The 13,851-nt window shown below is 38.3% G+C and overlaps 1 protein-coding gene across 1 annotated transcript; it reads left to right on the top strand.

Annotated features, from left to right (window-relative positions):
- The first annotated feature begins 11,395 nt into the window (after positions 1–11,395).
- On the top strand, positions 11,396–13,298 carry LOC105967365 (uncharacterized). Its single transcript, XM_088823397.1, has 3 exons — positions 11,396–12,595; positions 13,073–13,159; positions 13,275–13,298. The coding sequence occupies exons 1-3, from the start codon at positions 11,396–11,398 to the stop codon at positions 13,296–13,298; spliced, it is 1,311 nt and encodes a 436-aa protein (XP_088679523.1).
- The last annotated feature ends 553 nt before the right edge of the window (positions 13,299–13,851 follow it).

Raw genomic sequence — 13,851 nt, forward strand, 5'->3', positions numbered from 1 at the left:
CTTGGAGTGCCAAAGTTCATAAGGTGTGGAGTTAACTGCTTTGGTATTAACCCTATTCAGCAAATACACGGCAGTTAGGAGTGCATGACCCCACAGGTATGCCGGTAGCTCGGTGAACCCCATCATAGATCGAACCATGTCTAACAGTGTTCGATTCCGACGTTCGGAAACTCCATTAAGTTGAGGAGTTCCAGGAGGAGTCCATTGAGACAGAATCCCATTCTCTTTAAGATAGTCTATAAACTCAGTACTTAAGTATTCGCCACCACGATCGGATCGCAGTTTCTTAATACGTCTACCGAGTTGGTTTTCTACTTGGTGTCTAAAATCTTTGAACTTTTCAAAAGTTTCAGACTTATACTTCATTAAGTACACGAAACCATACCTAGAATAATCATCGGTAAAGGTAACGAAGTAGTTAAAACCACCCCTAGCACTAACGCTTAGTGGACCACACACGTCTGAATGGATCAAATCCAAAAGACCCTCGGCCCGTTCCATCTTCCCTTTGAAGGGAGTCTTGGTCATCTTTCCTTTAAGGCAGGATTCACAAGTTTGAAGTGATTTAACGTCCTCCAAGGAGAACATTCCTTCACTAACAAACTTGTTCATCCTTCTCAAGGAAATGTGACCAAGTCGAGCGTGCCAAAGTTGTGCGGGGTTAAGACTTATATCTTTTCGTTTTGCTGATATAATGTTAATAGGTATTTCACTTGGATTCAGTTCATATAAGTTGTTTATAAGTTGTCCCTTACAAATCATATTTTGTTCCTTTTGTATAATGCAAATCGAATTTCCAAAAACAAAAGTAAAACCTTCATTATCCAAAACAGGAATTGAAATAAGGTTTCGAATAAGTGACGGAACAAATAAACAATTGTTCAAAACAATGGAAAAACTAGAATCCAAAACAGAAAGATAAATTGTCCCAATGGCTTCAGCAGCAACCCTTGCTCCGTTGCCCATTCTTAGGTAGGTCTCACCCACATTAAGCTTCCTACTTCTTGTCATGAGCTGCAAATCATTACAAAGATGTGAGCCACAACCAGTATCCAATACCCAAGCAGAAGATTTAACGGACAAGTTAACTTCAACTAAATACGTACCCTTTTCAGAACGTTTCTGATCGAGGTAAGCCTTGCAGTTGCGTCGCCAATGGCCCTTCTTTCCACAATGATGGCAAGCGTCATCAACTTGCTTGGTGACCTTGTCATTCTTCACTCCGCTCGACTCGCCCTTCTCAAATTTCTTGCTCGGGCCGAAACTTCTTTCTTTCCTTTTCTTCTGCAAAGAACCTTTCTTCACAGAAGGAGCAACTAGGAGAACAGATTTCTCCTTCTTGATTGTGGACTCATAGCTGACCAACATGTTCAACAACTCATCCAATGGTGGATCGAGCTTGTTCATGTTGAAGTTCACTATGAACGATTCATAAGAACTAGGAAGGGACAGTAGGATCAAATCCACCGAGAGCTCGGCCGGGAGGGTGACATCAAGGCTCACCAGCTTCTCAAGGAGAGTGATCATCTTGAGACCGTGCTCGTGGACCGAAGCCCCTTCACGCAGCCTCATGGTGATCAACTCCTTGGTAGCTGAGTACCTCGATGCCCTAGTATTCTCACTGTACATGCTTTCAAGATGATGCTTGATATCATAAGCATGCACGTGAGACTCATACTTCCTCGCGAGCTCTGGCACCATGGATGCTAGCATGTAGCACCTCGCATGGAGGTCGTCCTTCTTCCATGCCTCGAAAGTGGCAGTCTCGTCAGCAGTAGCAGTCGCAGGAAGAGCAGCGGGGGGACGTTCATTGAGCACATAGAGACGCTCCTCGACTTGGAGCACAAGTTTCAGATTGCGAAGCCAATCCAAATAGTTTGGACCGGTGAGTTTGTTTTGGTCGAGGATTGAGGAAAGGGGATGTTTGGACATTGTTGCTGAGAAAATTTTAAGAAGACAATAATTAGAGTTTAGTTCGTAATAATCGTTACAATTAAAATTTTGGACTTGTATGTTTTAATTGTTCTCCCACTAATTTTATCGAATTCCACCACCCTCTAGCAGACAATCGAGAAAACTTGTTTTTCTTTAATGGGCTTTAGGTCCAATAGCGCTAATGTAACCCGTAGTTAATCTATCCCGATTACATAAGCCTAAAGGTAGAGTACTATCAATCACATCACTATGTGACCCTAAAGATCGATTTACCTCACACTTGATAATGACCTAAGTTAATCTAGCGAATATCAAAATCTTCGTGTGTCAAGTCTAGCCTACCAATATGAGATGTCATAGATCCAACTATATCAAACTAATGCAATCCCTAGTTAATCTAGCCGACCACATTAATCCAACATAATTTTATCTATGACCGTATCTCCATCTAATGTCAATTAAATTACAGCTTATCCCACAATAGCACTCCCCGCTAACACGGCTTACTGCACTATTATGAGAGGCTACACATAATTTAATTGTTGGTAGAAGGAAAGAAAAATTCAACAATTTGGTTTTCCTTTATAGCTTGATAATTATTCTTGATTAAGAATGAGGGATTTTATTTTTAAATCTTATTAGCTCATCGGAAGTTTTAGGTTATGATCGTTTGTGATTCCTACAACTATGTTCTCTAGGTATGTGGAAACGCATATTGATCCTAAGAGAGACATACGATCATCATCGTACTTAATCACAATTATTCATCTCATGAATTAATTAATAAATACGATTAATTGCAAATATAATTAACGGGCTTCTTTCATTCATAAATCATTCAAATAAGAATGAAGTCCATTAATTATTTGCCATCTAATTTGTGTTCCATTAATTAAACTAATTTAACGATTAAATTAAATAATTAATCCAACACTATCCTTTGAATTCAAATTAAATTAATGGATCAATTATCTGATTGGGTTTAATTGATAAATAATTTCAAAAATTAAAAATCAATTAATTTTAATATTAATTCTCAGAAAATCAAATAAATTTTTTTTTTTTTTTTTTTTTTTTTTGTTTGCGCTGACCGGACCGGTCGGACCGGTCCGACCGGACCGGTTCGGTCAGCTGGAAAAACAGCAGAAAAACGAATTTTAAAAATTTTATATTTTCTGAAATATTCAAAATATTAATTAATATTAAACCACCCAATTTGATAACACCAAAAATTCAACAATTCAACAAATCGAAGCATGCTTTCGAAAACGATAAACACGTTGACAAATAAACGATTAACCCGTGGCTCTGATACCACTGTTGGGGATCGTGCATGTATACGCAGCGGAATTTAAAAATTTTATATCGAACTAGTTTCGATTACATGCAATACTAATCACATAGTCAACGTACCTTAACGCTTCCGCCATACATATGGTAATTTTCGATTTAATTGAAAAATACATAAAACCGAAAAATCACGAAACATGCTTATTCATCATTCAATAAGATCGAAACATGTAATCACGTATTACTCATGCTTGCAAATTAATAATCATACAAACATGTTCGAATCGAATTACGAAAGTTCCGATTTGATTACCTCTTGTAGCGTGAGATTTCGACGAATCGAAATCCTAGAACGAGTCACGTACAAGCTGCTAATTACCAATCCACGGGGCTGCACCTCACGGCTGGACCGAGCTGATCCAGCAAGCAACGAGCGGCGACGAACGGCAGCAGCAGCGGCGGCGCGTGGCAGCGGCAGCGGCGGCGCGTGAGCGGCGGTGCGGCGCGTGCGGTGGTGCACGGATTCGTCGGGGCAGCAGCTCCTCTCCAATTAGGTTTCACCTCGTATTTTCGACCCACTCGAACTATAGCACTAGATATAAACGAGTTAGATAACAACACGAATAAAATGAAGGAGAAAGAGGAGAAAACCGGCGGTGTTTCCGGCGGTGGTCGGCGGTGGCGCGGCGGAGATGCAACGGCCGAGAGGTGTTGAGCGGCTAGGGTTTTTGTGCTGAAAAATCTGATCTCAAAACTCCTTTTGAGGTCTATTTATACCTAGGGTTTTCAACCCTAGCGGGCTTAAGTCATTGGGCTTGACCCACTGATGCATTAAGCCCATCCCCTTGTCGGCCTCGTTTCTAACAAACGATCGTCCACAAAATTATAACAAAATTATATTTGTGATGAGCTCAAAGTCCTCGTCGATACGAGTGCCTCTTCGAAATTTCCAATTTCCAAAATTGGAAACTTCCACTTCAGTGGACTTGCTAAATCGGGAAGCTTCCCAATTTAGAAAGTTCACTAAATTCCGCATGTCTCTCTTTCTCTACGTTTATTCCAATTCGCAATTCACAATTGCGAATCTTGGATTCAATCATATCGACATCCAATCGTTCAAAGATTAACACATTAATCTATGCTTGTTGTTATCAAGGATCTATATTACACGAGAAGTGTGACCCTCAATGGTTCAGGTGTATGCTAGCCGTGGGCTCACAACTCTTTGTGATTCGAACAACACATTGTTCTTATACGAACTCCTCCCAAGAGTCCCGATTAGAGTAAAACTCATTTTACCTAATCCCGATCAAATCGGTGCCCAACGAATCAAGATTGGCGTCTAGCAACTACGCATCATGATTCCCTAGATACAAATGAAGTGCCTGCAAGAACCTTATGATATAGTTAGCGTACAGTACGATCCCTTCGTAGCACATGTCCCGATTGAACTAGAGGCATTGGTTCACCGAGACCTCTTATAAAGTTCAATAACCGTGCGCACGTTCTAGGTATTATAAATCCGTTCGTGTGCGACTTAGGGAAACACATTTCCCTAATCACCCCACTATCAACTCTGGCCAGAGATTCCATGGATTATAAACCGTCAGAACACACAGGACATCCATGACTACTCAAGCGCTCGAATCCCCTACTACAATGCACAGACTTCACACTAGATTTCGGATTGCACGAACGTTGGCCCTTGGAGCGGTCCGCGGTGGGACTCAGGGACAGGTCACGATACAATCGGTCCTCTAGTGAAGTCACGGTGATGTCTGGGTCTTAAGGACTAATGGTGTACAACTATATCTTAGAAACCTATTACTCGATGAATGAGAACCACTTATAGATTTCTAGGGCGAGGGAGTTCAGTGAACTCATCTAATATGAGCACCCACTCAAGTATGCCGATGTCACAACACCGATGACTGATGAGACGCAGTACACATACACTAAGTGCTAGTCTCAAAAGGGAAAGGCCGGTATCCTCATTATTGGCGTAACCCATCGACTAGGAACAAGGTTTAACAGTTACATTACATTGCTGAGTTATCTCACGATTCTACTAGATCAACTCACAGTAATAGAGTAACTCGTTAGGACTATATCTATGCTGCTTGCATGGGATAACAGATATAGAATGCCAAATAAGATATTTTATTATTACGAACGAAAAACGATTGTTTTATTACAAAGAAAAGAGAAAGACCACAGCCACAAGTTGGCTTGCCGGTCACCTACTCTAACAGTATTCAATTATTATTGAACTTAATTTATAGGTTAATGTTATTTGTGACCTGTTATAATTTAGTGACCTGTTTAGTGACCTGTTTAGTGACCTGTTTATTATAATTTAGTGACCTATTTGGGCCATGATTATTATAATTTAGTGACCTGTTTTTTACCTCATTGGATTTATTTAATATAATATAATATTTGGGGTTCTAGTATAGGTTAAGATGAATTCAAGTGGGAACAAAAAAACTTTGGGTGTTCGGAAGACCGACAAAACTAGAAGATCATGGTCCGTTGCCGAGGAACAAGCTTTGATTAACGGTTTGAAGGACCTCGTTCTCACGGGTTGGAAGTGCGACAATGGATTTAAGTCGGGGTTTCTTGGGATCCTACAACATCATATGTTGAGCGCATTTTCGGGCACTGATATTAGAGCGGATCCTCATATTAACTCCAAGATACACGTTTGGAAGAAGACCTATGGCTCTTTGTTAACTATGATGACCCGTAGTGGTTTTGGATGGTGGGATGCTACTAATACCATCGACGTTGAGAGTGATGATGTTTGGGATACCTATGTGAAGGTAAATTCGAACTGTTTTGTCATGTTGTTGCATATAATTTAGTGAGTTGGGATCAATAATATTGGATTAATATGTATTCTTAATTATTACAGACATACACAAATGCTCGTACCATGCGTCATAAGTCGTTTCCTTTTTATAAGGATTGGCTGGAGATCTTTGGTAAGGACAGAGCAACTGGAGAAAACGCGGAAGATTTTGTTGATATGGTACAAACCATGGGAGATAAAGTGGGCATAGATAACGAGGGTGGTGGTGATTATGTGCCAGAGATGCCATTCAATTTACAAGAAGAAGCTACCGAGTTTCATCCAACAACTTGGGTCAAAGTTCCACTGGCACTAAAACGAAGTCCTCGAACAAGCGCAAATTTGAAGATGACAACTTTGATGAAAAATTCTTCGCAGTAATGTCTAATTTCTCCGAACAAACCGAAGGGCGTTTGGGGGAAATTGCGAAGAGGATAGGTTTCGAGCAGGACCGTACGGCAAAAGCTCGCAAAGAAGTTTACGATTCAGTGAAAAACATGAATTTTCTTGGGGTTGAGGAAAAAATACGTGTTGCGAAATTGCTTGTGAAGAACACGGAAGAGCTAGACTTGTTCTTTAGTTTACGTGATGCAGAAAGAAGCATATATGCTCGCATGATTGCTGACCAGGAAATTTAAAATTTGTTGTTTATCATACTGTTCCAGTGACTCGGTCTCACTAACTTCCAGTGGCTCCTCATACTGTTCACCGTCATTGTCCTCTAGCTCCTCGTCTATCTGCATCACGGCAGGCTGGTACCCTTCAAGCAGATAGGTCCACATCTCACTGTCAATAGAATCATCACGGTCGCTTGAGATGTTGATGTAATCGGGAGGCACTAGTGGTGGCGCATTATCGGGCTTAACAGATGGCTTTTCTTCAAATATGTCCTGGGATGCGGAGTCAATGTCAATGACCTCGTTATTCTTCCAACCGAAAGTGTGTTTGTCGCTGAAGATGAATGATAATTTTTTCCATTCTGGATCACCCCACGGGTTGTAGGCACGGCCTAGTTTGAAACGCTATGACAAAAAAAAAACAGCAAGTTAACTTAACAATTACAAAACAAGTTATAAAAATAATAAATAAAATAGTGGACTTACATAGAAGATGGCATCCCATGTGGTCTCGTGTGCATGCACGAAATTAGTTTCTTCATCATACTGAACACCCGTAGATGAAATAATGGCTTTGAACGTGTAATACCTCATTTCCATTAACTTCAGCTTGTTTTGACACTGCTCGTAGGTAAATGAAGTTCCAAACTCTTTGTTGACGGTTCCAAGTCCGCGAAGAATCGTAGTACTGTTGTTTGAACCCCACCAAAAGTTACCTTTCTTTGCATCATCCACCACAACTTCAATGAAACGCCGATCAACACGCCAAGTCCATTCTCCATTATAGAAGAAGGCATCTTGTTTGATTCTTGGGACAGGGGCCATTTTTTAGGTTTTTATTTGAATAGAGAAAATTTAAATGTAACTGGTGTTCTTTGAAGAATAAACGGGGGTCAATTTATAGAACAGATGGGAGGGGTGGTAGGTTATTTTTCACTTTAATGCTTGCATAAGTGAAATGATTAGTATTCTTCTTGGAAAAGCAAGAAAATTAATACACAACAAAAGTTCATACGCATAAGTTCTGCAAAACGTCTACTTGCCAACTACATTACATTAATTACCTATTAATGTGTTTATAAAAACATTAATTACTTATGAGTGCATTTAAAAATTCGCCCTTTGACATGACAAGTCAGAATAAAGTTATTTACCACAATGAATAATTATGGAGATCTTGCAAAGAACAATACTACTGAAAATCAAATATCATACAATTAATTTCAGAACCTAAATTAATAGTTAAAGGCTACACAACAACATTTGAAAAAAAATCTTCTGATTCAGACATACACCATGTAACACATAATGAACAACATACCAATTATAGCAGACCAACAAAGTACCTTCATCGTTTGGAATTTACGTTTATACAATAATACTTGGGCTTTTAAGTTAGAATTCTCTTGTTCGTAAAGATTAAGCTTGGTCAATAGCCCAGATATAACCTCAACCGACGGTTCGCGAGTTGACTCGTCACACCATCTAAAGAAATTACAACGATGTTCCTACAAATATTTTTTTAAATAAAAAATAATTAGATAATTTCATTAGCAATAATATCTTCTTCGTGGATTTTTTTCCGAAAGAACAACTCAAAATCAGTAAAATAGTTAACGAAATAATTAGATAATTTAAAATATAAATTACTTACCTCTTTCAATGAACAACAATAAAATCGTCTTCCTGGATTTCTTTCCGTTCTCGAGGTTTTAATTTTCGTTTCCAAACCGCGATGACAATGAAAACGTAACCCAGAACAATATGAATTAGACTCACCACTGTCATTGGAACGACAATTTGCCCTATTTCGCATATAGTTCGAATTCGAACTCATACTGGAAAACTAATATATAAAAAACTCATGAGCAATGTGCGAAGTATATGAATCAAAAGTATAATTGAATGGGTGATTCTAAAGTAATTTTACTTTACCTTCGGAACTTCAAATTCGTGCAGCTCTGTTGTAGAAGTTGAAGAGTCCGAACCCTAGACGAAATTGGGAGAGAGAGAGAGAGAGTCAATTTTGAAATGTTTGGGTTTAATTTTTTAAATGTTTAATATCCCTTTTTTTTAAAGTTAGGTGTATTTTCGAATTTTTCATATAAATTTCATCCACAAGAAAAAAAAATGAACAGTACAATCCTTGGATTAATTATCAATCCATGTAATCCCATCACCCAAACCAAACGAGCCCTAAAGGGTTATTAATCAATTTCATATTTCAAAGATGCGGATTCCTTTCGATAATTAATTTCTACCTATTAATTCTTAGCGTCTATACTCAACACAATAGATTCATTTGACTCAATATATGAATCTCTCCCATTGTGAATCAAATTAAGAGATTAATTAATATGTTGTAAACTAGAAAAATATAGTTTAATATTTAATCAGTGATGAAACAATTTATTTCACTTTGTCTTGTTCAATACATGTCGGATGTGCTAGCACGATAAGTCAGAACAATGACTACGAAAGTTATTCTCCGTCTACCGTTATCAAGATCAATCACTTAAAAATCATGGTACAACATTTTACCATTGGCTAGTCCAATCAATCCAGATTGTGAACGTTGAACTTCATATTCCAAATGAACTTTCGAAATGATCTTCTGTGTGTTGTAGGACATCATTTCGAATACTATTTAGAATATTGGACCTGTGCATTTAATTATTGACAATAATCAACATCTAATTAAAAACACTTGAAACACACATATACAGATTCTCATAAATGACTAAATAAATAAACTTTATTAAAACTTAGATCGCTTGCATGGACAAAACGAGTCATTTAGTCTACTATCCTAACACTTCTTTCGACATAGCCTCTTCCAAATTCGTGTTGACAACCTCCTTTGGTCTTTCAGAGGTGTTTTTGTCCCTAGTTGCGGTTCCAAGTTCTTATTAATTCCTTCGATTCCCATCATTTGTTCTTTCCTAACAACGGAGTAACAAAATCACTCTTTTAAACATGCGTCTTTATTTATTATTATTATTATTATCCTATTTTTTTTTTTAAAGATTGATATATAAAATATGATAAATTTGTACTATTTTAAAGGAAAAAAGAGAGAAGGTTAAGAAACTTCCCTTGACAATATTAGGAGATTTGAGCTCTTTTACATCTAGGAACTCAACTTCTTACCTCCGTTTATTTTCCCACAGATGGTGCCACTTGATGATGTAAGATCTACACTTCAAGACCACCTTTCAAACCCTATTCCCTTAGCTGTCGGGAAGCCCACCTAACACCAGTCTTGTCTCCGAAGAAGAGGAATTAAACATTACATTTGCTTATATAGGGAGCTTTTCAAATGGACATTTCCTATTTTAGAATCCTTAGTTTGTTTGAGATTCGATTCTCATTACATTATTTCCACGTGAGATTCTCTGATTTCCTTATTTATTTACGGAAAAGATTCACGGATCAAGCCTTCTAACGGTCTGGAGATCAGCTTGCCATCTATCGTATACCTCCTCCTCATCCATTGTACGGCATGTTGAGCGAGCTCTTTAGCTCAACGATGTGAAGCCTAGGTCAGCGAATCCTTCTCTGGGCGAACTGTCGATCTACTAAGCGAACGCACAACCCATTTCGGTTCTTATGTTTCGTTGGGCTTCTGGCCCAATAGTCTCGAGTATGGGAAGTCCGGGGCAATGGTTCCTAGCTGACCCCCATCATTCTTATTATTGGGTTTATTTATAATTGTTGGCGCCAGATTTCCGAGTATTGAAGATCGAGGAAATCCGCGGAGTTTTGGAATTAAAAGATTGGCAAAGATTTGTTTTCCATGTTTATTTTGGAATTTATTAGAGTCCTATTTTATAATACTTCTATTAGGACTTATATTTATTTCCATGTATTTTATTCTAGTTAGGTATCTTTTGTACTTATCTAGAATAGAAGTAGAGATCAACTAGGATTCTATTACCTAGTTAAATAGATTTCTTGGGGTTCAAGTTAGGTCTTAGGGCTTATTTTCGTGGCTATATAAGCCTCCAAGACATACAAGAACCGTGCGCATTATTTGGAAGAAAAACCACTTCATAGCGTCGAAGGTTTGCTAAGGCGTTCTGCGGAGCAGGACTGTGCCATCGTTGCACTGTGCCATCGTTGTGTGTGCCAATATATACAGATCTGCTGTATAGATCTCAAGGGAGATCAGCCGCGTTTCTGAAGGGAGTTCAGGCCTGAAGGGAGTTCGAGGCACGCGGTGTGGAGCTGCTGCTGGAAGAGACACGGAGTTCAAGTTGTGTACAAGAACGGCATATTACATAAAGAGGGAGTCTTTAGTGTTTTTAATAAGTCCTATTAATGTACACTGTAAATCTGAACTAGTGAAATCGTGTTTGCAGGTCCACGTGGATGTAGGGCACATTTGTGTCTGAACCACATTAAATTCTTGTGTTTGTTTACTCGCTTTCAGTAGTTTATAACTGTGTTAACACAAGAATTGTAGTTGTAACTGCATACTGTTCCCACAACAACTGTTACAACTTCGGTTAACAGATTTTCATAGGCATTTAAAATCAACAATTGGCATCAAGAGCCGGTCACTAGATATACTTAGTGTCTGATTTTGGGAATTTGATTTATTTGCTTTACTTTTTGTAGGATGAGTATTCACAAGGAAGGCAGTTCAACTACACGACCCCCGTTGCTAGATGGAACGAACTATACGTATTGGAAAACCAAGATGAAGATGTTCATCAAATCAATGGATGAAGATTCATGGCGTACAGTTCTAACAGGGTGGACGAGACCAGTGGCCAAAACCAGAGAAGGTGTTGAGTATGAAAAACACGAAGAAAACTGGAGCAAGAAAGAACAGGCAGTGGCAAATACCAATTCAAAGGCTTTAAATGCTATATTTAATGCGGTTGACACCAACCAATTTAAATTGATATCTGGTTGTGAATGTGCCAAAAGGGCATGGGATATTCTTCAAACTGCGTATGAAGGAACAACCTCAGTAAGACTGTCAAAACTCCAGATGCTTGCCACTCGCTTCGAAGATCTTAGAATGAAAGAAGATGAGACTGTAGCTGACTTCAATTCGAAGTTGTGCGACATTGCTAATGAAGCTCATGGCCTTGGAGAAACATATTCTGAAGAGAAACTTGTGCGCAAAGTTCTAAGATCTCTTCCGGATCGATTTGCATACAAGATAACTGCAATTGAAGAGGCTAATAATGTTGATGAACTCCATCTTGACGAGCTCATAGGAAACTTGCAAACATTTGAGAACAAGCTGAGTATGAGTAGAATGGACAAAGAAAGAAATTTAGCTCTGCAGTCAACCGATGTTCCAACTTCTGTTGTACCGACTACTGTTGTTTCCACTCCTGATGTACCAACAGTGTCTGCTGTTGAAGCAGAACTTATCAAATTAATGGCACGTATTGCTGAAAATTTTGATAAGATGGTCAAAGTAAATGAGAATCCCTCAAAGGCTGACACACGCCTCAAGAAAAGAAGAATTCAGTGTAAAGAATGTCAAGGATTTGGTCATACTCATTACGAGTGTACCAATAGACTAAAGAAGCGGGGAAAATCTGTTACTACTGCCAAGAGTGATGACATGAAGGACTCCAATGAGGAGGAAGACAAAAAGGATGCAAACCTTTTCTGTGGAACTAGCACGATTATTCAGCCAATAGCTGAGGCCACAGTGCCTGTGCAGACATCCATCAGGTATGAACATTCTTTGTCTGATCACCTTGTTAGTCTAAACTCTTCTTTTAATACAGGTGAAACCAGCTCAGATGATGAAGAGGAGATTACTGCAGAAATGATTCAACAACAACAAGATGAATTGCTCAAAACATGTCTTGCTGTAGATGAAATGAATAAGGCCTTGAAGACACAAGTTGCTGAGCTCGAGAAAGATAAAGAGGTACTTTTGTTCAAATTGAATGTTGCTACAAAAGATGTTGAGAAACTAAAACAACAGTTAAATTTAAAAAAATATCAACCTCCTGCGAGTAAGAAAAAGCATGTGTGTAAGTTTGACAAAAAGGTTGATCCTAAAAACACTTTTGTGAAGAAAACTGATTGTCCTAACAATTCGCATGTCTTAACAAACCAAAAGTTTTCTTGTAAAACTAATGGAAAAAAGTTTGTTCCAACTTGTCACTTCTGTCATAAATTGGGTCACATCAGACCAAAATGTTTCTTAAGATGGAAGTTGATAAATAAGAGTTTGTCACAACATTTACCCAATTCCGCTGCGTTGCAACATGCTCCTAAGATGGGACACTCTGATATAAAACAAAAATGGGTGAAAAAAGATGATATTAATTGTTTTTCTGCTGCAACTACTCTTAATGCTTGTGCTAGTAACTTGTGGTACTGTGATAGTGGTTGTTCTAAGTATATAACAGGTAATCCGAAGCACTTGAAGGACTATCAGAAATGTGCAAGTGGACATGCAACTCTTGGTGATGGAACTAAGAAACAGGTAAGAGGTAAAAGAACTGTTAATCTTGGTAGAGATCTAGTTGAACAAAAGGTTGTGTCAATAGACTGTGTGTCAACAGATAATCAGTTTGCTGATTCTTTTACAATACCTTTAGATTCCCCTCGATTTGATTCCTTGAGTAAATCGCTTGGAACTTGCTGTGTTCATAAATGAACAATGAAATGATAGTGTAACCATCCTTCTGTTATGTCCGTGTTACACTTGAAAGTTTGATAGGACATACTGAGTTACCACACATATCTTGTGGTAACATGTTTCAGCCTTTGTTGATCCTTGTTTTACTTTGAAAGGTTTGATTGTTTATTCTTGTTATCTGAATTTGGGTCGATAATTTTTGTGGATTAATTTTTTTGTTCCTGCGAGGACTCTAGATAGAAGAGAGCTGCCACCCTCTATCGGGAGTGATCAATGCCTATAACCTCATTCATCTCAAAGATCATACTTCTATAGGAAGAATTATGCCATTTGCATATGCATTCCCGACTTCTAATTAAAAGCTATGTGAATTCTTAAGAAGGTTGCCCTCCTAATATTTGGTTGAACTACATATCAGGAATCACAAAAAAAAAAAAAAAAAAAAAAAAAAAAGAAAAAAAAGAGGGCAGACTAAAACAAGGGTGTGATTTCTTGGGATGTTGTTCAGGTATTTATTAGTGAAATTCTTCTTGAAG

Source organism: Erythranthe guttata, chromosome 9 (assembly GCF_056151865.1).
Source record: "Erythranthe guttata isolate IM_541 chromosome 9, IM_541, whole genome shotgun sequence".
In the NCBI taxonomy this organism is placed as follows: domain Eukaryota; kingdom Viridiplantae; phylum Streptophyta; class Magnoliopsida; order Lamiales; family Phrymaceae; genus Erythranthe; species Erythranthe guttata.